Below are 27,147 nucleotides of genomic sequence, written 5' to 3'. Positions count from 1 at the left end.
ACCAAGGATGAATATTTTAGTTTAAAAAATACTTTATTGGTCTCAGTAAATGATGCTGTAACTCACATTAAATCAAATTCAAGCCCCTCAGACCTACTGATGAAGCACGGTGGTGGCTCTGTCAGGCTGTGGGCTGGCTTCTCTTTGATTAACAGCAGAAGTTTTAATAAAAAAAAGAACAGGAAATAATATTCCTTTAGATTTTTCTAGAATGACTCGTATTTCTCTCCATTTTCCAGTCGTATTTTGACAGCAGAGTGTTTGTTTTCAGTTGCTTTAACTAGGCCAGTTGTGTCATTGTGTCCCTCTCTGTGGTTTTATTAAACTGGAAGCATCATAAGGATGAGAAACGTCCATCACTCCGCCGTGTTTCAGCCACTCTGTCATCAGATTCATCGTGTCTGCTGTGTTTTTGTTTTTGACGTCGTCTAAACATCCTTCAATGTCCGTCTGTCTGTCCATCCATCATCCGTCCATCCCTTCATCCTCATGATGCGTTGCTCTGACGGCTGCCTGGCTGACCGCAGGATCACAGCGGAGGCCTGAAGGCGGAGGAGTTCAAGGCCTGTCTGATCAGTCTGGGCTACGATGTGGAGAACGACAAGCAGGTAGGAGCAGCCGGGTCCGTGCAAGGCGCCGGGTCCGTGCAAGGCGCCGGGTCCGTGCGGGCGCCGGGTCCGTGCGGGCGCCGGGTCCGTGTGGGCGCCAAGCGGGAGCTCGGCGGCCATCGCTGACACGCCTCCAACCCTGAAATCAGCTGTCAAGGCTGAGCTTTACTTTGCTGTTTCTCTAAAAACTGTAATAAATGCAGAATAAAGACGGATTTTAATCCCTTTAGTGCAGAAACGTTTAACTGCTGGAGCCTGAAAATAAATTCAGGAGTCGAATCTCTTCATGACGAGAAAGTTTCGTTTTAATACAAATGAGAAAGTTGTTTAAAGGCGAGTTTCTTAAAATGCAAGAGTCTTGTCAAAATTAGTTTGACGATGTTAAAATGTTGAAACATTGTTAAAAAACTTGATACAAGACGAGTTTTATATATTCTGTTTGCTCCCGACGTCTAAAAATCTCAAGAGATTTTATTTTTACATCTTATTTAAGAGAAGATATTCTGGTTTTATTGAGAGAAATCAGGTTTTTGTTTTTAAATCTTGTTGAAACTGGAAAGTTTCTCGTAACGACATGTTGCTCTTGAATTTACTTCCAATCTCTGGCAGTAAAAGGCTTCCGTATTTTAGAGACCATAAGAGGAGAAATTATTTTAAACAGTCAGTTTGTAGATTTAAGTTGGAGGTGAAGTCGGGTCAGCGATCAGCCACGCCGGTCCCGGCCGATCCGGGTGTCTTTGGGTCGTCGTCGTGGCGATCGGGCAGCTGTGATGTTCCTGTCTGTCCACCAGGGGTCTCTGTAGCTCTGTCTGTCTCTGTTTTACGCTGCAGCTGTTAACTGTCTGTGGTTTTTATCTTCACATCTTCCACCTCTCTATATCTCTGTCCGTCCTTTCCTCATCTCCGTGACCTTCGACCTTTGCTGTGCTGCGGCGGCTGCAGAAGCGATCGGGTCAGATGGTGTCGGATGATTTCCGGGCTCTGCTCATTTCTACAGGAAACAGTCTGGTACTGCTGCTGCCTCCTGGTGTTCCTCAGGGCGTCTGCAGGGCGAAAACTCACCTGGACGAAGCAGTGAAGGATCGTCTTAAAACGATTAATCATCAACTAATTTAGTCATCGATTAATCGTTAACTGGAGAACACAATTTTTTTTAGAAGGCTATTTGTTGAAAGAACAACATACTCAGAGCAGTAATTAGGCCCAAACTGTATAAAAATAAATACATTTGCATTCAAGATAAAAAAAGAAACATTTTTGTCTAATTGTTTCTCAGAACTCCCAGAAAGTGGCAAGTTTGGCTCAAAATTTTGTAAAATAAAAAAAGAAAAGAAAAGGATCCTGTTGATCACTTTTTGCTATCAATTATTAATCAGTTCATCCAAAACTAATCACCAAATCAGCCCTACGCTGTATGAAGCCAAGCAGAAAGAACTGAGCTTTTCACATTGTTTTTTAGCGTTCACTAAAGGAATGTTGTTGCATTCTAGGCAATGAAAAGTTTTCCTTATTTAATTATAAATAATAAATTATTATAAATAAAATTAAATGTTTTAGTGGATTTCTGATATTATATTAAAGTGAAAAATCTGCAGAACTTTGTAACTGATTAATTGCCAGAGTAACCGATTAATCGTCAGAGTAACCGATTAATCGTCAGAGTAACCGATTAATCGCCAGAGTAACCGATTAATCGCCAGAGTAATCGATTAATCGGTTGCTTAAATGATCGTTATTTTCAGCCGGAGCGTTTTTTTTTTTTTTTTTGTTAGAACTCCGGGTCGGGACTGATTGAATCCATCGGGACTGATTGAATCCATCAGGACTGATTGAATCCATCAGGACTGAGTTCAGAGTTTCCTCCTCTTCACCTGCAGACGCCTGAACTTCTGTAAACGTCACGTCTTCGTTTTCTCTCCTCGTCCATTTGTCCAGTCTTCTCGGCATGAATCGCCCCAGATGTTTGTCTTCTGTCTCCGTCTTATGTTAACCTTCGATCAGACGGCGTCGTCCTCATGCATGCTGGGAAATAAAACACCCAGTTCTCTGGATGTTTTCCTGCCGTCAGTAACCTCTGTGTCCGACCCGAGCCGCCGCCGCCTCGCCCCGGTTAACTTGTGCTGCTCTCTCGGTTGCCAGGGCGACGGGGAGTTCAACCGCATCATGGGCATCGTAGATCCCAACAGCTCCGGCTTCGTGACCTTCCAGGCCTTCATCGACTTCATGTCCAGGGAAACGACCGACACGGACACAGCCGACCAGGTCATCGCCTCCTTCAAGATCCTGGCTGGAGACAAGGTGAGTGGAGGACGGGTCCGGATCGCCGGCGCCAAACGAACTGACCCCTGGACGACTGGCCTGTTGTCACATCCTGGTCCTGTCTTATTTTATAATTCTATAAATGTTTGGCAGCTCATTCAGGACACTATGGCCTCACTTTTGGTATTTTAAAATAGATTTTTTTATTGAAAACCTGAAGTATGAAGCTAAACGTTGCACTTTTTGAGACTCCAAAGTTTAGACGGGTCAGATGGCATCAGGCTGCCTTCAACTCATTCAGCTTTTAAATCTTTTTTTATTGTAATTTTTGTTTAACTTCCTTTGGAATCCAATGATGGATTTAATCAACTAACCTAGTAACTGAAGATTTTCAAATTAGTTTTTTCACAAACAAAATGCTGTTTGTACAGATTCACTCCACAGGATGGTTTTATGCATCTTTGTGCTCATTCGTCGATGCTGCAGGTGTTTTTCTTTCAAACGCTCCGGCGTGTCGGCCCCCCCTCCGTTGTTGTTTAGATATTTCCAGCTCTCTGTTTCTCTCCGTTCATCGCGAGTCGCTTCAGTCTCTCTGCTCTCGTCTTTCTCCCATCAGAACTTCATCACGGCTGACGAGCTGCGGAGGGAGCTGCCGCCGGACCAGGCCGAGTACTGCATCGCTCGCATGGCGCCGTACGCGGGGCCCGACGGCGTCCCCGGCGCCCTGGACTACATGTCGTTCTCCACGGCCCTGTACGGAGAGAGCGACCTGTAGAGGAGGAGGCGGCGCGGCCCGGGGGGTCCAGGGGTTCTGTCGGCTGCCCCCGGATGTGCCCGTTTGATTCCCAGAATATTTGTCCGACCCGCGGCTTGTTGATTCAACCGGAGGTCCTGAAGGTTTAGAACGGGCACATCCAGGGGCAGCACTTCCTGAGTTCACCCCGTTTGGTTTTTGTTTTGTGGGTAAAACTGGGGCGGGGGGGCAGCATTCTGGACTGGGGGGGGATCACACAAGCTAATCTGATACTTATGCTAATTTTGTTTATTTTATTATAATTTTTCTTCTTGCCAGGTGGGAGGGGTCGGGGATGGGGGGGGTCAAAGGTCAGGGTCTCCTACAGCAGCTGGCAAGGTCTGTGTATAAGATCCTAGAGAGATATATGCTGGGGGGGGGGCTCTTCCTCTCCTCCCAGAGCCGGTTGTTTATTTCCAGGCGGCGGGGTCGGGGGGTTCCCCAGTGGCTCTGCGAATCGGCCGGCTTCCTGCTCGCCCATCCGAACAAATACTCAAATTTATCTCTGAAGTTTCCTGGATTTCTAGAAGACGTCCTCCGTCCCGCTCCTCCCTTCCCAGAGGAGGGGTGTACTTATTTAAACGCTCCCATCATGTCAAACCGCAACCAAATTAAGAAAAACCAGAAACTATGCAATCATGTTCTGACCGAGTTCTCGCTCGGGTAATTGGAGTAACATCCGCCACTAACGAGGGAGGAGGGGGAGGCGGCCGGAGGGGCGGATCAAACGGGGGGGAAAAGTTTTCCTCCCTCTTTTTTCCTGTTAAGTTGAAAAAAGAAATGATTTTTTTTTCCTTTTTTTGTACTCTTTAATATCGAACCTTATCTGCTGTACTGGAAACTGCAACGCCTTCTGTCTAATGATACATGACTTTCACAAAGCACACATAAAAGGTTTCCTTACAAAACGCCTTGGCTCGTCTCTTCCTTTAATCTGGAATTAAATGTTTTAACTCTGGAATTATTTTCCTCTGGATGGAGAAATAAAATCAAAACGTCGCATCTGGATTTTATAGGTTCATTTAAAACATGTTGGTAAAATGTTCTGATAAAAATCACCCTTTAACACTTTTAATCCTTTAATGCATTGTTTTGGTTGGTTTATCTTGTTCACACTGCCACCTGCTGGAATAAACATGTAATGTTCATCAAACAACCAAACAAACTTCTGAGTTTTTCCATCCTTGAAGAAGAAGAATATAAATACCTTCTGTTTGTTTGGACTGGCGGCCCAACAGTCTAAAACAAATGGTGTTCAAAGTAGGGTTCAGGAGCCATTTGCGGTCGCTGGATCAATTTTTTACGGCCAGCTGACACAATTCAAGAATAAATTGGGACAAAACTGAGTCTAAAAAATCTAATCCAGGCTTTCCGGTTTCCTTCTGTCGTCATGGTAACCAGAACTGAATCTACTTGCACTCTAAAGTCCACCATGTTGCACCCAAATCTGATTTTAATTGAATACAGGAAGTGTTTTCAAATTAAGACTCATGTTGATCCCGTTTCCATTTCTAAGAATAGATTAAATATTTTCTAAGTTTTTTTTCAAAAGGGCAAAATGGATGCCATTTTAACAAGGATATATATATATATATTTTTTTTTTTTTTTTTTTCATGCTTTATTTTAGTTCATGGTATATTTGATTTCAGTTAAAAAATATATTTTTTGGGACGACTCGAACCTCTGGAGATGATGGTGCAAATCAGGATTAATCATAAAATGAACATTAGGAACAAAAATAAAACATCAACAAACTGTCGTATAATAGAGCATCTTCAGCCAGAGGCTTCATCTGAAACGCTGCAATACAGACTGCTACAGGAGACTTTTCCTATTTACTATTAGCATCTACAAACAAATGAATTTAGTTTCTCTGTAGGATGAATGAAGTATTTTTTAGAGGAAATTTAGAGTAAATGACTTAAAATATTTTGTATTTATATTTTTAAATTGGAAAACTTTCCTTCATGTTTAAATCCAGTTGTAAAATAAATTTCAGAGGAATAAACAGACAATAAAATAATCAGTAAAAGCTGAATTTGAGGAAATATTTTCACCAGACTCAACATTTAACGTTTAGAAGTAGATTAAATGGGTAATAAATGAAATTTTAAATTTCTTCAAGAGACCCAAATAAGCAGGCTCTGATCATGGTGATAAAAGGTTCAAATGTGGGAGAATAAAAACGAAAAGGAAGCAAAACAAAGTGGATCCGGGCGCAGCGGGTCTGCCTCAGCTGTACAAGGTCATGTAGAGCCACTGGAACCAATCAGAGAGCAGGAAATGGTTGAGACAAACAGGAAGTCAGATCAGATCACTCAAAACATGCTGGAGCACATCGGAAGGTTTTCAGACTTTAACATCATTAAGGCATTGAAACCTAAAGTCTATAAAATAAAATACTGTAGTGTCTGTCAGCATTTTCATTTACACTGAAAAAACACAAAATCTTACTAAGTATTTTAGTTTCTAGTTTAAATGTCTCAGTTCACTTGAATTAAGACAAAACTTTGAAGTAACTTTTTAAGCAAAATACAGGAGCTCCTTTTAGGTTAAATCCTTAATATTGATGAAAAATCCTTGTTACACTGGTATTTAATTTATAAAATAAATGTTCCAGTAAGTGATAGTAATAGAACTAGTAATGTTATCAATATTAAGGATTTACAGTCTTAAGCTCCTATATCTTGCTGAAAAGTCAGTAATAACTTAGTTTAGTCTTATTTCAAAAATGTTGTTTTTGCAGTGTATTTCTGAACATTTTGTACCCATTTCCTCTAAATTACCTGCATATTTTTTAATGTTGCTATTTTTTTAATAACTGCGTCATTATTCTCCTCATGCTGTAAATTTGTCCTTACAGTAAGGTCTCTTATTCTAATATATATATATATATATATATATATATATATATATATATATATATATGCTCCTGCAGGCAGTAGCCCAGGGCGTCAATATTTGTTGGGGCAGAAAAGATTTCTTTTCTACGAATACCTTAAAAATCTTTACGAATTTAAAACATTTTTTTGCAAGATTTTGCATTCTATCTTATATAAAACTCATAGTTCTACATCAAATTAATTACATTTTTGGGATTTTTATGAATATAAACAATACATAAATATTTGAAATAAGAAGCTAATGCTCAGGTGACGTATAAAACCTGCTGTGCATTAATTCATGTATAAAACTACATAATTTATTATTTGCATTAGGAGGAGTTTTCTGTGGTGGATTAATCTGTCTCCAGCCAGGGGCCCCGGTTCCTGTAAATACAGCCCTGCACCTGAACTTTCCCACTCTGGGACACTGAAGGATATTTATTTTATTTTATATTTTCTGTCAAACATTTTTTATTTCAGTTTTTTTTCCAGTTTTCTCGTCTTGAACTTGAACATTTCAGATTCCTGCAGAGCCTGAGATGAAGCCCCTGGATTGTTTTTGTTTTGACTTTATAATAATAATAATCTAATAATTTAGAATTATTTTCTCCCTGTATAATTATGAACTTCAGATGGTTTGGAAATGGCCCTGTAACTCTTCCTGGGAATTTCTGATGATTTCCCATCAGTTTTTACTAAAACTGTTAAAACTTTTATGTTATTTTAAGCTTTAATTAGTTCCTGTTCTTACCTGTGTGTAGCTGATTGTTATGGTTCCGAGTCCCATTACGTCATGAACTTGAAATTTGTCTGAAGAAGAAGAAGGAAGCAATCATGAAGTTTGAATGTTCTCATTTTCTGGGGAAAATCATGATTAAAAATATTCATTTAGAAATAAAACCACAAATGAATCAGAAATTCTGATGGATTTATACAGAACTGGATGACCAGGTGTTAAATTATAGATTATGAATTTGATCATTGCACCCATATTTGAGTAAATGTAGGTATGATGCGAATTAGTGACACTAGACACTAAAGGAATGAAACAGAGTTTTCCATCCCAGTATGTTGCTTTTAGCTCCAGGTTGCATCATGAAATTTGTCAGCAGAAGAAGAAGGAAGCAGTCTGCGTTTCTTGGCCGCTCTTACGGATCATGCTCTCCATCTTCATGAGCAGGAACAGGAAGCCGGGGTAGCTGATGGTCAGGTCGCTCTCCGTGTATCTCAGTCCCACCAGCTGCATCACCAGACCATTCACCATGATGCCTGCAGCAGACGCAGCGGTCAGCAAAAACCAGCGGCTTCTGGTTTACTGAGCGGCGACTGGAGACTTCGTTGCTCCGAACTAAAACTCCAGAGCTGATTAATCTCATTTTTATCAAAATGCCACAATGCCAGAGGGAAAATCACAATGAGGAAGATTTTGTGAAAAAACAAACCAAGAAACACAACGAAGCTGAAACTTTAGATTAAAAACTTAAAGCTGCAGCATGGAGCTTTTTTTGATTAAATATTTTTTAACATATTTGTTTAAACTGTCACCCTGAGACAGATCATCTGTGACAACATCAATCTCCTCCTTGAACTGCTGCCTGAAGAAATGCAACAAAAATAACCAATCAGAGCCAAGAGGTAGGGCTTAGCGCTGTCAATCATCCTCATGTACTCGCTGCTACATGTGCTACTGCTGGAGAAACAACTCACCGTTACAGAAAAACCATTTATCCACCGTCATCAGTGGCTATGCTAACTAGCATTAGCATTCATGACATTTTAACAATGTTAAAAAAAACTCTTCATAACAAAATTTACATTTCATTTAAATCAAAATATTTTCTCTGTTAAATAAAAAGTTGTAACAGTAAAACAGCAACAGCTTGAGTCGTAGCAAATCTCTTTATGCCTTTTTAATAAGTTTTATATCTCCTTAAATGAGGAATTTATTCGTTTTAACGAGGTTTCTATCTCATTAAAATGATATATAGATACTGAACTCATTTTGTTAAAACAAGAAAAAGTTTCTCGTTAAAACAAGAAACTTTATTATCAGATAGAAAACTGACCAGATAACCTCCATAGAAACAGATTTAATTAAACACAAAACCAGTTTTATATCTCCTTATAATGAGAAACTTTAGTGGTTTCCGTTGCTGCGCTGTCTACCTGCTGCCTTCAGGGCCGGTTCGACCTCTTTGTACTCCAGGTGATGAGTTTTATTCGTGTCGTAAACCAGGAAGATATCCTAAAAACAAAAACAACAACATAGAAAAGGGGCAGAGAGCGAGTGAAAAACCAGAACATTTCATGTTTTCCTGTGAAGGAATGAAAATATCTGCAGCCGTGGGACAGAGATGCCGGTGTTGCTATGGTTACCGTCCACTTCCTGATTTTGTCCCACAGCAGCTGGAAGTCGGACCAGTTCAGCTTCGCTTTGCCTTGGCTCTGCAGAAAACAGCGAGGTCAAGGCAAGCAACCGGAACATCCCGACTGTCCTCGAACGCAGCGCAGAGTCCGCGCGCTGTAAAAACTAAAAGCTAAAAGTATTCAACTGAAACATCCCGACTGTTTTGGGTTGAAAATTATTCATATGTTACTAATAGCCTTTAATATGCTTAATTAAAGTTTGATTCAAATATTGCCTGCTTTATATATATATATATATATATATATATATATATATATATATATATATATATATATATATATATGTATATATATATTTATATATATATATATATATATATATATATATATATATATATATATATATTTATATATATATATATATATATATATATATATATATATATATATATATATATATATATATTTATATATATATATATATATATATATATAAAAAAAAAAATTCCCTTCTCACCCTCCGCGGGTGGTCTCTTTCATCCTCTGAGCTCGGGTACTCTACCAGAGGCCTGGGAGCTTGAGGGTTCTGCGCAGTATCTTGGCTGTGCCTAGAACTGCACATTTCTGGACTGAGATGTCTGATGTTGTTCCTGGGATCTGTTTGAGCCACTGCTCCAGTTTGGGGGTGACTGCCCCGAGGGCCCCTATGACCACAGGCACCACTGTGGTCTTCACCTTCCAGGCCTTCTCCAGTTCCTCTCTGAGGCCCTGGTATTTCTCCAGTTTCTCATGCTCCTTTTTCCTGATGTTGTGGTCACTTGGTATTGCTACATCCACCACAACGGCTTTCCTCTGTTCTTTATCCACCACCACAATGTCCGGTTGGTTCGCCATTACCATCTTGTCTGTTTGGATCTGGAAGTCCCACAGGATCTTAGCTCGGTCATTCTCCACCACCTTTGGGGGTGTTCCCCACTTTGACCTCGGGGGTTCCAGTCCATATTCGGCACAGATGTTCCTGTACACTATGCCCGCCACTTGGTTATGTCGTTCCATGTATGCTTTCCCTGCCAGCATCTTGCACCCTGCTGTTATGTGCTGGACTGTCTCAGAGGCCTCCTTGCACAACCTACACCTTGGGTCTTGTCTGGTGTGGTAGATCTGAGCCTCTATTGCTCTGGTGTTTAGTGCCTGTTCCTGGGCGGCCAGGATGAGGGCCTCTGTGCTGTCCTTGAGTCCAGCTTTCTCCAGCCATTGGTAGGATTTCCTGATATCAGCCACATCAGTTATTTGTCGGTGGTACATCCCATGTAGGGGCTTGTCTTCCCATGATGGTTCCTCCAGCACCTCGTCCTCTGTTCCCCATTGTCTGAGACATTCGCTGAGCACATCGTCCATTGAGGCTTTGTCCTTGATGTATTTATGGATCTTGGATGTTTCATCCTGGACAGTGGCTCTCACACTCACTAGTCCTCTGCCTCCTTCCTTACGGCTTGTGTACAGTCTCAGGGTGCTGGATTTGGGGTGGAACCCTCCATGCATGGTTAGTAGCTTCCGAGTCTTAACGTCCGTGGCCTTTATCTCTTCCATTGGCCAGCTAATTATTCCGGCAGGGTATCTGATTACTGGTAAGGCATAGCTGTTTATTGCACGGATCTTGTTCTTGCCATTGAGCTGGCTTCTCAGGACTTGCCTTATTCGTTGGAGGTATTTGGCTGTGGCTCCTTTCCTTGTGACCTCATCGAGGTTGCCATTTGCTTGTGGTATTCCCAGGTACTTGTAACTGTGCTCTATGTCTGCTATTGTTCCCTCTGGGAGTGAGACCCCTTCTGTGTGGATGACCTTCCCTCTCTTTGTAACCATCCGGCCACACTTCTCTAGTCCGAATGACATCCCAATGTCAGTGCTGTAGATCCTGGTGGTGTGGATCAGTGAGTCGATGTCTCGCTCGTTCTTGGCGTACAGCTTGATGTCATCCATGTAGAGGAGGTGACTGATTGTGGCCCCATTCTTGAGTCGGTATCCGTAGCCAGTCTTGTTGATGATTTGGCTAAGGGGGTTCAGGCCTATGCAGAACAGCAGTGGGGACAGAGCATCTCCTTGGTATATGCCACATTTGATGGACACTTGTGCAAGTGGTTTGCAGTTGGCTTCAAGGGTGGTTTTCCACAGCCCCATCGAGTTTGCAATGAAGGCTCTTAGAGTCCTATTGATGTTGTACATCTCTAAGCATTCAATGATCCAAGTGTGTGGCATTGAGTCATAGGCTTTCTTGTAATCAATCCAAGCGGTGCACAGGTTGGTGTGTCGGGTTTTGCAGTCTCGGGTGACTGTGTGGTCTACAAGGAGTTGGTGTTTGGCTCCTCTGCTATTTATGCCGATGCCCTTCTGTGCCGTGTTCATGTATTTATCCATGTGCCCGCTTATCTTAGCTGCTATGATGCCTGACATGAGCTTCCATGTTGTAGAGAGACAGGTTATCGGCCGATAGTTGGATGGGACTGAACCCTTTGAGGGATCCTTCTGGATCAGGATTGTGCGCCCTTCAGTTAGCCATTCAGGGTGAGTCCCATTCTGTAGCAGCTGGTTCAGTTGAACTGCCAGTCGCTCATGGAGGGCAGTGAGTTTCTTTAGCCAGTAGGCATGGATCATGTCAGGCCCTGGTGCTGTCCAGTTTTTCATACCCGAGACTCTTTCTTGGACATCTGCCACAGTGATGGTTACCGGGGCTTGTTCAGGGAGGTTGCTGTGGTCCTCTCGTAGAGAGGTTAGCCACTGTGCATTGCTGTTGTGGGGCGCCTCCCTTTCCCATATGCCTTTCCAGTATTGTTCAGTCTCCAGCCTTGGTGGGTCTGCTCTGTTGTTATTACCCTGCCATTGAGAGTACACTTTAGCTGGTTGGGTGGAGAAGAGCCGGTTAATCCTCCTGGCTTCATTCTCTCTTGTGTATCTCTTTAGGCGGCTGGCCAAGGCTTGGAGCCTTTGTTTGGCAGTTTCGAGTGCTTCAGGTATGGGCATCTGGCTGTACTTCTTAGGTACTGGTCTTTTCATTGCACCCCTTAGGAGCTCTGACAGCTGGCTCACTTCCCTCCTTGTTATCTTGATCTTAGCCTCTAACCGTCTTTTCCATGATGGATATTGGGTCTCATGGTTGCTCTTATAGCCGAGCATTTCAAGGATCACTGATGCTGAGTTGTATATCAGCTCATTGGTTTCTGTTATGGTGTTGGTAGGGATTGTTCTCAATGCTGCATTCACATCTTCAATGAGACTTTCTGATGGTACTTCACTCAGCCGTTGTAATTGGCGTCGGGGTTGCCTGGTGTTCATTCGGGCCACGATTCTCTTTCTCAGGTCAGTTGCTGTCTCGTTCAGCTTTGATAGTTCGTTCATTACTGGGGCTGCATACCCAGTCTCGGGGTGGGGAGTAGTTAACTCCCCCCTGACCTTACCTTTGGGCTCCTCCCTTTTGCCGTAGCATTTGTGTTGTACCTCGTCAATCTCAAGTTGTGATAGCAGTTGCCGTTTGCGGATGTTGGAGCACTGAGCTACTAGTTGTTTGGCAGTCATTGTAGACTGTGGGTGTCGAAGTAACCATTCCACCCTCAGTCTTTGCATGTAACCCCTCTGACTAGGGTTACTTGAGTAGTAGCATTCCAACAGATCCATGTTTTCGTCTCTCGCCCATTATATATATATATATATATATATATATATATATATATATATATATATATATATATATATATATATATATATATATATATATATATATATATATATTTGGAACGACATAACCAAGTGGCGGGCATAGTGTATAGGAACATCTGTGCAGAATATGGACTGGAAGCCCCGAGGTCAAAATGGGGAACACCCCCAAAGGTGGTGGAGAATGACCGAGCTAAGATCCTGTAGGACTTCCAGATCCAGACAGACAAGATGGTAATGGCGAACCAACCGGACATTGTGATGGTGGATAAAGAACAGAGGAAAGCCGTTGTGGTGGATGTAGCAATACCAAGTGACCACAACATCAGGAAAAAGGAGAAACTGGAGAAATACCAGGGCCTCAGAGAGGAACTGGAGAAGGCCTGGAAGGTGAAGACCACAGTGGTGCCTGTGGTCATCGGGGCCCTCGGGGCAGTCACCCCCAAACTGGAGCAGTGGCTCAAACAGATCCCAGGAACAACATCAGACATCTCAGTCCAGAAATGTGCAGTTCTAGGCACAGCCAAGATACTGGAGGAGAACCTGAAGCTCCCAGGCCTCTGGTAGAGGACCCGAGCTCAGAGGATGAAAGAGAGAGAGACCACCCGCGGAGGGTGAGAAGGGAATTTTTTATATATATACATATATATATATATATATATATACATAAATCCAGAATATATTTTTTTAATTTTAGTTTTCAAACATAATGTAATTTTTTGGCCTGAGTATTTTTAACAAGCTTTTTGTACCAAATTAGAAAAAGACTGTTAGCATCACAGTTTCCTGATGACCGATTTTAACATACTGGGATTTGGCACCACCTCTGGCTCAAAGTGGAACTGCAGAGGAAGCAGTTTAGCAGCTTCCTGTTTTTATATTTTCTCTTTAACAAACATTTTGTTTATGTAGGAACCGGTGTGGGTCCGTTTGAGCCGAAGCGTCCCGGCGGGTTCTGTGAGGATACGTCCATCAGGACTACCAGGCTCTTGCAGTGCTCCAGAGAAAGGTACTGCTCACTTCCTGCCAACACTGAACACACCACAGGCGGCCATTTTAGCCAGAGAGCCGGTGAAATGTGGCGGTTTGAGAGGAAACATGGAGAGAAACGAACCTCCGCCCTGCAGCGCCTCAGTCAGCAGCCGCTGCAGCCGCACAGGTTTACACAAACCCTCCTGGAGAAGAACACAAGGAACAATTCAAAACTTTTAAAGGATTTTCAAGGATGTCTGGTTACAAATGTAAATATTTTCCAAATTTAAGCTTTTAATCAAACACTAGATTGAACTTAATTTCCAGACTGTGCAGTTTGAACATCAAGAACTTTCAAGGACTTCATGAAGAAATCAAAAACTTTCCCAACCTTGAAAACACCTACAGGAAATTCAAGCATTTTCCAGGATTTTACCAGTATGAACCTTTTTTATTAAGGTTGGGAAAGTGAAACAACCTGTTTTTAACAACAGGCTGTTTCACTGTCATTAAAAACTATAGAGGAATTGTTTTCAGACTTTGACTAGACCGTTCCTTCTTGCTAAATTTTCTGGCATTTAGCAAAAATAAATAATTGTGGCAATTATGACTGACATAAAACAAGAAAAGTTTAGTCTGCTTTGATTTTAAAAAACAGTTTCATCATCATTATTATTATATTTTATTAAAACTGACTGTCCTCATCTGGCCTTTTAATCAAACGTTACATTTTATTACAGAGCTGTTCTGTTTGAATATTAAACACTTTCCAGGCCTTGAAAACAACTGATTGAACCTGGATCATTTTAAAGCATCAGAACTTCTCCAGCCTCCTTCCAGTCTGCGGTTTCCCAGTTCCCATCCAGAACCAGAACCTGTGGTGAACGTCGGGCCTCACCTGGTTGCTGTGCCTGTGGAAAAGCTTTCTGATGGCTGCGTCCGACGGCAGCGCGGCCTGGTGAGGAAACGAGTGCTGCAGGGAAAATCACAGACCTTCAATCAGCCACTTCTGTCCAAACGGCACAGAATAAATAAATCGGCTCAAACATCCGCAGCAGGAAGGAAGCGGGACGTTTTCCTGGCTCCACTCAGGGAAATAAAACGGGACATTTATATCAGAAACTTTTACTCAAAGGAAGACTTTAGTGCAACTAAATCTGCTCTTAGCTAATTTATTAAACATTTAAACCAGGGGTCCCCAAACTTTTTCCTGCGAGGGCCACATAGCTGTTCCTTTCTCTGGTTGGGGGCCGGTCTTAGTTTTTGGAGAAAGAAACCTTAGAAAATTCTTTTTCGGGGAGGGGGGGGGCTGTTCTGTCTTTGAAACTGTCGAGCGGGGCGGAGAGGGGGGTGGGCGCGACGACACATTCGCGCTTTTAGATAGATTTTTACCCAGAATGCAAATGGAAAAACCGTGAGTGAAACGGTGACTGGGACTGACTAGTATATATTCCATTGAGGGAAAGTTAGTTTCACATCTGCTCAAGAGCCCCCTGGTGGTTGAAGAAAAATCCACATATAAACCAGAAAATACAATATATGAAAAAAAACACTCAATGCTCTCTGGTATGAGGAGGCGGGCCAGATCCGGCATTGTTCAGGGGTCGGACCAAATGACGTGGCGGGCCGGATCCGGCATTGCTCAGGGGCCGGACCAAATGACGTGGCGGGCCGGATCCGGCCCGCGGGCCGTAGCTTGGGGACCCCTGATTTAAACAGTGATCCATTTTCTTGTCTTATTGCTGAAAATGTCCATCATGAATTTATATTTTTTTACTCCAAAACTTAATGCCTTTATTATAAAGAGACAAAATTTTAATTGATTTTTAAGGTTTGGATTCAAAATTATTCATAAGAACTGCCTAATTTCTTTGTTTAATTAAAATACTTCCTTTGTTTATTTTTGAGCTGATGTACAAATCAATTATATATTTTTTGTAATTTTAGTTCTAAAAAATTAAATATTCTTTTGGCCTGCGATTATTTTTAACAAGCTTTTCGTACCAAACTACAAAAAACAAAAACCCTGATTTGACGGTTTGCTTCAGGGTTTGGCGCCACCTCTGGCTCACATAGGAACTGCAGGCTCCAAAGAGGAATCAGATTCTGGTTCTTACAGATTTTCTTTTATAAATAATTAGTTTAAATGTTAGTAAATGTTTTAAAAGCTGAAAAACCTTTTGAGTCTGTTTTACATCACAGGACGCGATCCTAACTCTGATTTGGGAGAAATGAAAACTTTGCGTTACCTCTCTCCTCGACAAAACGTCGAGCGGCGTCGGTTTGTGAGCCGGACTGAAACAAAAACATTCAAAACAGCAAATAAAACACACAGTCAGGGGGAAAAGAAAGTAAACCTCATTCAGTTCTCTGGCTTTACACTTCAGGACATAATGAATCAAAATGATTTAAAATCATTAAAGTTAAGAGTAAAAAAAACATAATTTTGAATATTTTTATATTATTTATGAGGCAGATGAATAATTGTTCTCTCTTTTTAATGATTTTTAAAAATCATTTAAAACAATACTTTTTTTACATAGTTTGAAAAAAAGGTCAAAGTATTGAAAAAATGAAAGCTATTCCAATAACTAATAAAAACTGACCTATATTTAACTAATAAAACCAGCAAGCACACTCTAAAAACTGAACTAAAACAATATTTAACTAATAACAACTAGCAAAGACTAAAACTAACTGAATTAATCAAACAAATGAAATAAAACTACAACGAAAAGGTAAACGACAGAAACCGACGTGGCGTGGCTGCCCGGCTCCGTCAGCACCCTGAGCAGGAACTCCCCCTGCTGGTTGGGTTCAGAGGTCGAGGGGATGATGATGTAGCGACCCGGAGGGAGCGAGGTGCGGAGGACGACCTCCCGCCGCGTCGAGTAGCTCGTGCAGAAGAGGAAGCCTCTCCGCAGATCCTCTGCTGACAGGAAGGTGTTCTGAGGATGAGCCTGGAGACACAAACATGTTTTATTACAAGTTTTTAAATGAATGTTGGCAAATCGAACCGGAATAAACGTTAAAACCAGATCAGCTAGCAGGAAGCATTTCAGCTAACGTGATCACTACAGAGACGATGTAAACATCACGGCATCTCCTGATCCTTCACTAACAGAAGCTGGAAGGTAAAACAGCTCCACACTGTAAAACCCACAAAACAAAAACTGACATTATTTCATTTCTTCTCCATTTTAGGAGTGAAATAATCTGCCTGAACTGGAATTTTTTCTCAATATTAAGGAATTATTTACTCAACACAGGCTCCTATTTCTTGCTAAAAAGTTACTTGTAAGTTAGTTTTAAGTTAACTCAAATATTTGCACAAAAAACTAAACCAAAATACTTGGAGCACACTGCAAAAACACAAAACACAAGTATTTTTGCACTAGAATCTAGAGAAAAATGCTTGGTAATATTTTGTGGTTTTGCAGTGCAAGTCCTCCTTATCCTAGAATTTTGTTCTCAAGTTGGGTCATTAAATGCATCGATACCTGACTTCAGGACCATATCTGGCTCTGTGTGTGTGTGTGTGTGTGTGTGTGTGTGTGTGTGTGTGTGTGTGTGTGTGTGTGTGTGTGTCTGTGTGTGTGTACCTGGTATATATGCAGGCCCACAGTGAGATTAATGCCTCGGCGTCTCTGATATTTCTGCATGAGGGCCACAATGAAGGAACAGCCATTTTGGCTGTTTCTGTCCACCTCCGACAGAACCAAAAGGAACTGGGGATTCTGCCAGAAGAAGTCTGGAAAACACACACACACACACACACACACACACACACACACACACACACCGCCATGATCTGAAGTCAACAGGCAAACAGAGTTTATATTCCTGAGGATCAAAGTAGTTTTCTTATTAGCTCTTCTGTAGGAGTTTTTTTATGATTCTGTTTCTTTAAATCCAAATCAGCTGCTGGCCACGCCCCCCAACTCAACCCAATTTACTTTTCTTAATAACATAAACATTTAAATAACATGTATAATTTTCCTTCCACTTTACTGTAAACTGATTTGTTCATGTAAAGTCGTCAAACTGCTCTGAGGTTTTCCTCATCCTGGATCATAAATGACTGTAAATGTTAAACTGTCTCACTGCTTCCAGGAGGTCCTCCAGCTGTGATGTTCGGCATCCAGGCTCCATGATGCATGACGCATTTCCACGGCGACACGTCAGAGCCGGGTGCGCTCTGCGCCTCCGTCAGGTGACACACCTCCATCGTGTCAAAGTTCAGGTGGAAGTCCGACACCGACATCCTGACAGCGGCACAAACGGTCAGAGCAAGAAGTCCATTCGCCCACACCGCTGCCTCCAACCAGACCAAAGATCCAGTCCATCTATTAGTCATTCAGCGGCTAGTTAGCGGACACACTCACGGCTGCGTGCGCCCGCTGATTCTTTACAGCAGACAGCTGCGCCATTTTCTTGAGGGTACTGCGTACCCCGCTAAATCTTTTGGGGGTACGCAGTACCCCTCCGTACCCCCTTACTTTCACCCCTGCTAATACTCCGTTGTTCAACTCAGTGATATTTAAGACGCTATTTCAAACTATTTCCTATCATTTCTAATTTCTTTCTTTATAACAAAATTTTTAAAAAAGTGAGAAAAAAGCAGATTAAATCTGGAAATCTGAGATGTTTTGACGAGCTTCCGGGCGTTTCATGAAGCAGAAACTCACCAGAACTCCCCGTCCTCCTGCCGGACCCGTCCCAGTCGTTTCTGCTCCTCAGCGCTAACCTTCGTCCACTCATTCCTAGAACAGAAACACATTCAGACATCCAGCTGAAGCAGCTCCTACGGGCCGGAAGGCCGCTCAGCGATGAAGAGGCCAAGAGAAACAGAAAAACTCAGATTCCAGGAACAAAACCTTCATTTCTGGAGACGGGTCCATGATGGCCGCCGTTACATTTACAGAACAAATGAGGACTGTCATAGTCCTGTCATGAAAACAAATTTTCCTGGACGTTAAATTTATTGCGATAAATGATGATGTTGTTTTGAAACCATTTTCAAGTAATGTAATGGAATAATAATGCAAGAATACTTTCCTACAGATCAGTAAACTTTAAATTCCAATGAACATTTAACTGGAAGACAATTTAAATATCCAAAATAAATAAGACAACAGAAACAACAAATTAAATGAATCCTGAAGCTAACATGTCTGCTGATTCAATAATTCTCAGCAAAATGGGTTCATGCTGTTTACTGGTTGCCTACCAAGATGGCGCATTTCCAGGGAAACTTTCTTCCAGCCTGGTCTTGTGGGAGCTGCCTATTACAGATCTTATGAATCATGTCGCACCACTAATAAAAACGTTTTATGTTTCATTAAAGACCCTAATGTTAAAATAAAAATGCTAGTAAATGTTGCACCGACCCGTCGTAGTCGCTCCAGGCCCCTTCCCACTCCGTGTGGCCCCATGGATTAAGGATTCGCACCAAATCTTTGAACCCATCAGTTGTTTTCACCTGGTGGAGGGAGATAATTAAATATTGTTTCTTTGTGGTAGCAGAAGATCATTTAGTAAGAACCCTGTTCTGTTCTTACTTTGTTCTCAGTAAACACCTCAGTGCTTCTTGCCACATGAGTATAATCTGAGATAATCCCTCGTTTGTGTTTGCTCAGTGAGCGTTACCTTCTCCACCGCCGTCAGGGAGTAGGCATGTCGGTACATGATTCCCATCTCGTTCTTCTTTTCCAGCTCACCCTGAGGCGAAGCGGCCGTCAGAAAGGAATGAGGCAACATTAACACCTCAAAACAAATTTCAACACATATCACACAAATACACACGTAACCTTTTATTGTTTGACATTAAATCAGATCAATATATGTTTAAACAATTTGGTTAGAGGTGTGGAATGTTGCTAAAAGCATTTGCTTCTCATTTCCCTGGTGGAAATGTTTGACGTTAGTCTCCACCAGGTGAACCTCCTGCGCCTGCGTACCTTGCCGTTGGCACAGTTGATGAGCGCTCCTTTGGCCAGCAGGCTCCTGAGGAGCTCCGGCAGGTCTTTGGACACCAAGGGGAGGCTGAAGACCTCGGTCACTCCGCCGGTCATGTCCACCATGGCCTCATGAGGGTGACCCAGTTCTAGCGCTCTGTAGCCGCCTTTCAGCCTGACTCAACCAAACAGACGTCAGCAGCTCAGGGATTTCATTTCATAAAATTAACTTTCAGAACCATCCACAACCAGAAGCCTGATTAAAAACAGAAATAAGTCAAACAGTTTTCCTAAATGTATTTATTTCTGCCCTACTTACTTTGCGTAGGCCTTTTCCAGCAGAGAGCTCCAGAACTCGTGCTTTTCGGGGGAGCTGAGGTAGATCAGCTTGTTGTTTAATGTTGGCAGCAAGTCGTCAATCCTCACCTCCTCCCACTGCCCATACTGCCAGAACTACACACAGAGTTACAAAAACCCTTAAGGGGGACCTGTTACGGCTCCTGGAACAGGTTAGCTAAGCAAAACATTAATCTCATAGCTAATGAGATCTATAGGATCTCAGTCTGGATCTGCTTTCAGAGGGATCCGTTTTAGGGTCTCTGTCACTTTAAATCCAAATAAACTGCTGCTGGCCACACCAACCAACTCAACTTTTACAATCGCACATGAAAATGTCTAAAAACAGATGCACAATTATGCAACCTCACATCTTTGAAAAGCATTAGTAGAGCCTCCTGCACAACAAGTGGATTCTGGATGGTAAGCCAACGACAAAACAAAACAAATTCTGTAATTTTACATTTTATTTTGAAAATCTTCACACAAATCCTTCTGGGGAACTCTCATTGGTTTGTTTGCTACTATAACTGGAACAAATGTCTGGAATAAACTTCAACTGGGATTTAAATGAAACCAGAGACCTTAAAACTCTGAACTCTGAACACATTGTGAAATAAATAAACCCTGGCTGCCTCTTCTTTACCAGATACGTACTCTGAAGAAGAACCTGCCGTTGTAGCCGTCCTGGAAGCTCTGATTGAGAGGAACGACCTTCTTGAGGAGTTCAGGGTGATTCGCCAGAGATGCTATGGCAGAAAGCACCCAGCAGTCAGCTGCAGAGGAAACACCGGGACGTTAAACTGGAGGCTCCTTCACCTGGAGGCTCCTTCAACTGGAGGCTCCTTCAACTGGAGGCTCCTTCAGCTGGAGGCTCCTTCACCTGGAGGCTCCTTCAGCTGGAGGCTCCTTCAGTTGGAGGCTCCTTCAACTGGAGGCTCCTTCACCTGGAGGCTCCTTCAGTTGGAGGCTCCTTCAACTGGAGGCTCCTTCACCTGGAGGCTCCTTCAGTTGGAGGCTCCTTCAACTGGAGGCTCCTTCAGTTGGAGGCTCCTTCAGTTGGAGGCTCCTTCAGTTGGAGGCTCCTTCAACTGGAGGCTCCTTCAACTGGAGGCTCCTTCAGCTGGAGGCTCCTTCAACTGGAGGCTCCTTCACCTGGAGGCTCCTTCACCTGGAGGCTCCTTCACCTGGAGGCTCCTTCAGTTGGAGGCTCCTTCAACTGGAGGCTCCTTCAACTGGAGGCTCCTTCACCTGGAGGCTCCTTCACCTGGAGGCTCCTTCACCTGGAGGCTCCTTCACCTGGAGGCTCCTTCAGTTGGAGGCTCCTTCAACTGGAGGCTCCTTCAGTTGGAGGCTCCTTCAGCTGGAGGCTCCTTCAGCTGGAGGCTCCTTCAACTGGAGGCTCCTTCACCTGGAGGCTCCTTCACCTGGAGGCTCCTTCAACTGGAGGCTCCTTCAACTGGAGGCTCCTTCACCTGGAGGCTCCTTCAACTGGAGGCTCCTTCAGCTGGAGGCTCCTTCAGTTGGAGGCTCCTTCAGTTGGAGGCTCCTTCAACTGGAGGCTCCTTCACCTGGAGGCTCCTTCAGCTGGAGGCTCCTTCAACTGGAGGCTCCTTCACCTGGAGGCTCCTTCAACTGGAGGCTCCTTCAGCTGGAGGCTCCTTCACCTGGAGGCTCCTTCAACTGGAGGCTCCTTCAACTGGAGGCTCCTTCACCTGGAGGCTCCTTCAACTGGAGGCTCCTTCAGCTGGAGGCTCCTTCAGTTGGAGGCTCCTTCAGTTGGAGGCTCCTTCAACTGGAGGCTCCTTCAGCTGGAGGCTCCTTCACCTGGAGGCTCCTTCAGCTGGAGGCTCCTTCAGTTGGAGGCTCCTTCAACTGGAGGCTCCTTCAGTTGGAGGCTCCTTCAACTGGAGGCTCCTTCACCTGGAGGCTCCTTCACCTGGAGGCTCCTTCACCTGGAGGCTCCTTCAGTTGGAGGCTCCTTCAACTGGAGGCTCCTTCAGCTAGAGGCTCCTTCAACTGGAGGCTCCTTCACCTGGAGGCTCCTTCAACTGGAGGCTCCTTCAGCTGGAGGCTCCTTCAGTTGGAGGCTCCTTCAGTTGGAGGCTCCTTCAGTTGGAGGCTCCTTCAACTGGAGGCTCCTTCACCTGGAGGCTCCTTCAACTGGAGGCTCCTTCAACTGGAGGCTCCTTCAACTGGAGGCTCCTTCAACTGGAGGCTCCTTCAGTTGGAGGCTCCTTCAACTGGAGGCTCCTTCAGTTGGAGGCTCCTTCAACTGGAGGCTCCTTCAGTTGGAGGCTCCTTCAACTGGAGGCTCCTTCAGCTGGAGGCTCCTTCAACTGGAGGGTCCTTCACCTGGAGGCTCCTTCAGCTGGAGGCTCCTTCAGTTGGAGGCTCCTTCATGACTGACAGGAGCCTCAAACACGCTCAGTCACACCTTCAGTCACACCTTAAAAACTCTTACATTCAAGTATCCAAAGCTAAGGCCCAAAAAATGTCTTAAATTTATTTTTAAAAGTTTGAGACATTAAACTATTATAATGTTTAATCATGTATATTCATTGTATTTTGTTTTTGTCGTGGGAATTTTGTCAGGAAAAATTCAATGCATTCTGAGACTCAAAGCAGTTGAGGCTACCGCTAACTAGCTGCTAACATACCCATGCTAGCTAAATAGCTAGCTCTTTTTAATCAATCATGGGTAAGTGCAAATAGGCCAGTCACAATAATCAATAAATCAATTGATCGCATGATAAATGAAAACAAACTCAATAATTTTCATTTGTATGATTTATCGTTTTTTTCTACCAAAAACTGGAGGATAAAAATCTTCAGTCTTGTGTTTTGCCATTTTTGAAGGATTATTTTGTTTACATAAACTTCAGAATTGAAAGTTTATTGTTGAGAATGTGTTCTTGCATTATTACCATTACATTACTTAAAAATGGCCTCCTGAGAAAATGTGATATTTTGACAAGTGCAAATTTATTTCAGCTGGACGATGTTGGTACATGTTTAATCCAATCAGAATGACCTTAAAAAGTCTTTAAAAGTCTTAAACTTCATCTGGTGAAATCTTAGATGTGTATTATATTTTCATCCTGTCTAAATTGGTGAATGAATGAATAATTTTAACTTTTTCACCCAAAGCTGTTAATCAATCCATATCGGTGTATTTTCATTCCACCTTGGAAATAAATATTTCAAGTCCGTTAAAATCCCAGTATTGACAGAAATGAGCATTAATTCATCCAGGTTCTGTTTTGCAGCTCTGCATCATGTCAGGCTGGAAGACAGAAGGTCTCTCACCGAGTTTCCCCTGGCAGATGTCGAGCCGTGAAGCTCCGTCCACGATGAACTTGGGCGAAGAAAAAAGCTCCTGGAGACGCCATGAAGTTCAGAGAAGGAGAGAAAGAAAAAGATCAGGGTCAGTTCAGAGCTGGCACAACATCCAGTTCCTGGTTATTATTCTGCAGAAACGCAGCTGTTTCCAAGAATCAGGAACTTTAATGAATCGGCTGCCGGCGGCTCAATGCTTTGCATAAGATGGCTGCTGCAAGACAGCATTGCTGCACGGGCAAGAGCAGCACTACTTCAACATATTTTTATTCAAGCAAAAGTGAAAAGCAGCTGTCCAAGAAATTACCCAAGACTAAAAAAGTTTTTGGTAAGAGGTTTACTCAAGTACTGAGTAACTAATCAAATTAGTAATTTTATTATGAAGTATTTCTTCTCTTGAGCAAAATTTCTCACTGAATGAAAAACAAACTTGTTTTAACCAAAAACTCAGCAGACACAGACTCACTCCTGCAGTTTCTGTTAAAATTTCTGAAGTTTTTAATGGAAGAAACTGATTTGGAAACATTTATTTTTGCCTGATTTTTGTTTCTTATACAAATTAATTATTTTTCATTTTTGTCTTTAAAATACCAAAATTTCCACTTTACATTTTGGTCCATCTGATTATGTATTTTTTAAATATTAAACGATTCATGTTTAGATCAGTTGATCTTTTTTTTTTTGCAGTGCTCTTGCTACAAGGCAACAGTGAAATCTGTTTCAGGTTTCCTAATACTTTGTGACAGACCCGTTTCTGCTCGCCAGAACATCCAGTAATTACCGCCTACACGCTGGAACCGGCTCGGTTCGTGTCGCTCACGTTTCAGCGACACCAAACAGTTGAATCCTCACTGCCCGCCTGCCAGCGTCCATCATTGAGGAAGTAATTAACACCCTGAAGGTCCTCCAGTCAGAAACACCGAAGGGCCTGAGCCAACTGATGGCTGCGAGCCAGAGCAGGATGTTCTTCACACGTTTCACCAGACCGGTTTGTTCATCCAGCAGCTAATGTTTAAAGAGCAGCTGCTCCAAACCCCACAGAGCTCCGTGTTTGCTTTGCATCAGGATCTGTAGGTGTGGACGGAGAACTCCTGGCTTCCAGCTCTGTTATCTGTTTAATGTTTCATCCCAATGTTGGCAAAGTGATTAACTGTCGCAGCCACATAATGTGAGTCCATTTCCGCCACTGATGAAAAAATAACAAGCTTTTATCTTATAATTACGGCTTAGCTAGAGCGTCTAGTTATTATAATAATTATTTATTCATCTATTGTAATAATCAGCTAATAGCTAAGACATAAAAATGACCAAAAGCCATAAATATGATCAAGTCAAAACAATGACAAGTTCAGTCATAAATACAGTTAAATGACTTGGCTTGTAGCTCGATTAGTCAAAATGAGCTAATTAGCCATAATTATGACTTAGCTAGTCATAATTAACTATGACTAGCTTCTAGCTAATAATTAGCTATGGTTAATAATTAGCTAGTCATAATTATAGCTAAATATGACTAGTTCATGAGATCTCATAATAATGCGGTAGCTGTCACATGATAGTGAGATCCTAAGTCATACTTCATCAGAGTGGTTCTGGTTCTGGTTCTGGTTCTGCTCGGCATCCCCAGAACCAGATATGGAGAAGCAGCATTCAGCACCACAAATCTGAAACAAACTTTCAGAAAACTGCAAATCAGCTGAAACACTGAGTTCCTCTGAATCGAGGCTAAAAACCCATTCAGTTGCCTTTGGCTCACTGATGGAACGTTGATCAATATGTTTGCTATATTTTTGTTTGATGATTTTGATATTTTTGTTGCTCGTTTCATAACTGGTTGCTGTTTTATGTTTTTATGTTGGGATCATTCTGATCTGCCTTGTTGCTGAAATGTGAGAAATGAGATCAACAGGTTGTTTGAGCTGCACTGCTGAAAACACTCTTTGTGTTCAGCTTTGTGTGTTTTTCTCCTTCATGTCAACTGTGATTTATTCCCTGCAGAACTCCAGGTCGCTGTTTGGACTCCCTTTTTCTTTTTACCTGACTCACCTTCCCAGGTAAAACTCAGACATTGCCTCCAGCTGCATATCAAATCCACATTTTTCACAAAACCTGTATTATTGTTTCACTGCTTCCTGCTGTAAGTGCTGGAATAAGGAGGCTAAAAGTTCAGTTTTACAGCCTGGTTAGGCAGGTTGTTTGCTTCTGGCTAAACTTTTAACCCTGAATCTGCCTGTAATCTGTCTGAATGACTCTGGAGCATCTCGCTCAGATCAGTCGAAGATTTCCTTCCTATGGAGAAGTTTATGCCTACAGTGAACAGCATTAATACTCCTCTTTACAGACATTTTATTGGAGGTTTTTGTGTTTCATGTTTCAGTTGCTGCTTGACTGATCCAACCAACTTTTCTCTCCCTGAACTTTTGTTTCTCTAATTTTTTGATTTCAAAGCTCAACTGAAACTAAAATTAATTCAGATTTTAATAATAAAACATCTGTAGTTTTTTTTTTTATTACTTCCTGAAGGCAGAGCTTCAGAAAGAGGAAGAGCTTCTTAAAGAGACAGAAACCCAGGCGTTAAATCAGGAAGTAAAATTTCTTTTAAGTCATATTTTTATATTTAGCAGTCTTATAGCAATTTAAGGTAACATAGTTACTTGCTTGTGCTATAAAGTCGTAAAATGTGCCTAGAAAACACATCATACTGCCCCTTTAAGATGTTTCTAATATTATATTAAAAAGCTCAATTGGTTTAATAAAAAAACAGCAGAATTTTTATTTTTTAAACCTAACTGGTAAATAATCACCTTATTTTGGATCCAAGTAGCTCAGCTTGCTTATCCCTCAGGCCGGCTGTGCAGCAATGGAAACCAACACTTTGCAGAGTTGGGTAGGAACTACTTACATTTACTCAGTTACACTCACTGCTTTGAACATTTGTACTTTTAGGAGTATTTTTACTACGCTGTACTTTTTACTTTTACTGATTCGGAAACATTTTCTTTTCCTGATTTTTATTATATAAATTATTGTCATTTTGGTTCTTAAAATACTTAAATTTCCATTTAATTTTATATATTGGTCTGTCTGATGATGTAATTTATAAATTATTGATAATTTGATCAGTTACTCAGTACTTCAGCAAACTTTTTTTTACCAAATACATTTTTACTGCTAATTTCTTGCTACTTTTTACTTTTACCTGAGTAAAAATACGTGGAGGTTGAACTGCTTTTACTCGTTTTTTTGGCCCTGAATCTCGTGTTGTTGTTTTTACCTTCGGTCGCATCCATCTGACTCCGGCCTCCATCTCCAGCTGTCCCACCGGGAAGTGGTAGTCCACGCACAGCCCGTCGCGGCCCACCGTGTCCACCTCCCCGCCCTCCAGCGGGATCCCCAAGGCCCCCATGTTCATCAGCCACAGGCGGGACTGGGAGCCCATCAGGTCGTCGGAGCACTGCGAGTCCGCATCGTCGCTGTCCGGCGGAGGGAGCGAGCTTTCAGAGGACAGACTGCGGGACTTGAACATGCTGAGCCGCGCTGTTCTCACCTGAGCTCCGCAGGCAGGTAATGAACTCCCGCAGGCCCCGCCCACCCAGAACAAACCGCACACCTAATAACTAAGGTGTGGCGCCTGCATGTCAAGATTAGAAAACTGCTGATTTAACCTAATCGGAGTCTCTGATCTTTATTTTTAATCAAGCTTTATTACTATTCTGTCATATTAAAGCTTCTTTCCATTTAAACAGCTTTACTTTAAACCATCAAGTCATAAAAATTAACTAAAGAAAAGATTTTATCTTTCAGACTAAGAATGAAAGCATGTTAAGATCTTTACCGTAAAAAAAAAAAACAACACTGCAAAAACAAAATCTAAAGTATTTTTGGTCTAGTTTATAGTGCAAATACCTCAGCACACCTGAAA

General features: G+C 42.3%; 2 protein-coding genes across 4 annotated transcripts in view; one reads left to right on the top strand and one right to left on the bottom strand.

Annotated features, from left to right (window-relative positions):
* actn4 (actinin, alpha 4) overlaps positions 1 to 4,568 on the top strand; it is a 63,406-nt gene extending 58,838 nt beyond the window's left edge. For both annotated transcript variants that reach the window (XM_014995526.2, XM_014995527.2), the window contains exons 20-22: positions 528 to 608; positions 2,748 to 2,906; positions 3,484 to 4,568. In XM_014995526.2, the coding sequence (XP_014851012.1) occupies positions 528 to 608; positions 2,748 to 2,906; positions 3,484 to 3,642 (399 nt within the window). In that variant the 3' untranslated portion in view covers positions 3,643 to 4,568. The remainder of the gene's footprint in view (positions 1 to 527; positions 609 to 2,747; positions 2,907 to 3,483) is intronic.
* Positions 15 to 26,813, bottom strand: LOC106922818 (calpain-9). Of its 2 annotated transcripts, none has more exons than XM_088011605.1 (20): positions 26,500 to 26,813; positions 23,196 to 23,265; positions 20,544 to 20,662; positions 19,870 to 20,003; positions 19,554 to 19,725; positions 19,243 to 19,314; positions 18,984 to 19,075; positions 18,282 to 18,356; positions 17,698 to 17,858; positions 17,196 to 17,344; positions 16,351 to 16,553; positions 15,843 to 15,888; positions 14,492 to 14,566; positions 13,736 to 13,796; positions 13,589 to 13,653; positions 8,923 to 8,991; positions 8,713 to 8,791; positions 7,699 to 7,815; positions 7,298 to 7,356; positions 15 to 1,670 (listed from the first exon to the last, which is right to left on the bottom strand). In XM_088011605.1, exons 1-20 carry the CDS (start codon positions 26,749 to 26,751, stop codon positions 1,506 to 1,508), a joined length of 2,235 nt encoding a protein of 744 aa, XP_087867731.1. In that variant the 5' UTR covers positions 26,752 to 26,813; the 3' UTR covers positions 15 to 1,505. The 2 variants fall into 2 exon arrangements, with proteins under 2 accessions (XP_087867731.1, XP_014851017.2); XM_014995531.2 differs by lacking the exon at positions 15 to 1,670 and adding an exon at positions 5,255 to 5,920 and having other exon boundaries at positions 26,500 to 26,807.
* Positions 26,814 to 27,147: the final 334 nt, after the last annotated feature.

This window comes from Poecilia mexicana, unplaced genomic scaffold (genome assembly GCF_051168715.1).
Source record: "Poecilia mexicana isolate PSO_F unplaced genomic scaffold, ASM5116871v1 scaffold_13, whole genome shotgun sequence".
NCBI classification, from domain to species: Eukaryota; Metazoa; Chordata; class Actinopteri; order Cyprinodontiformes; family Poeciliidae; genus Poecilia; species Poecilia mexicana.
The sequence above is the reverse complement of the archived record's forward strand: the minus strand, read 5'-3'. Positions and strand labels throughout refer to the sequence as shown.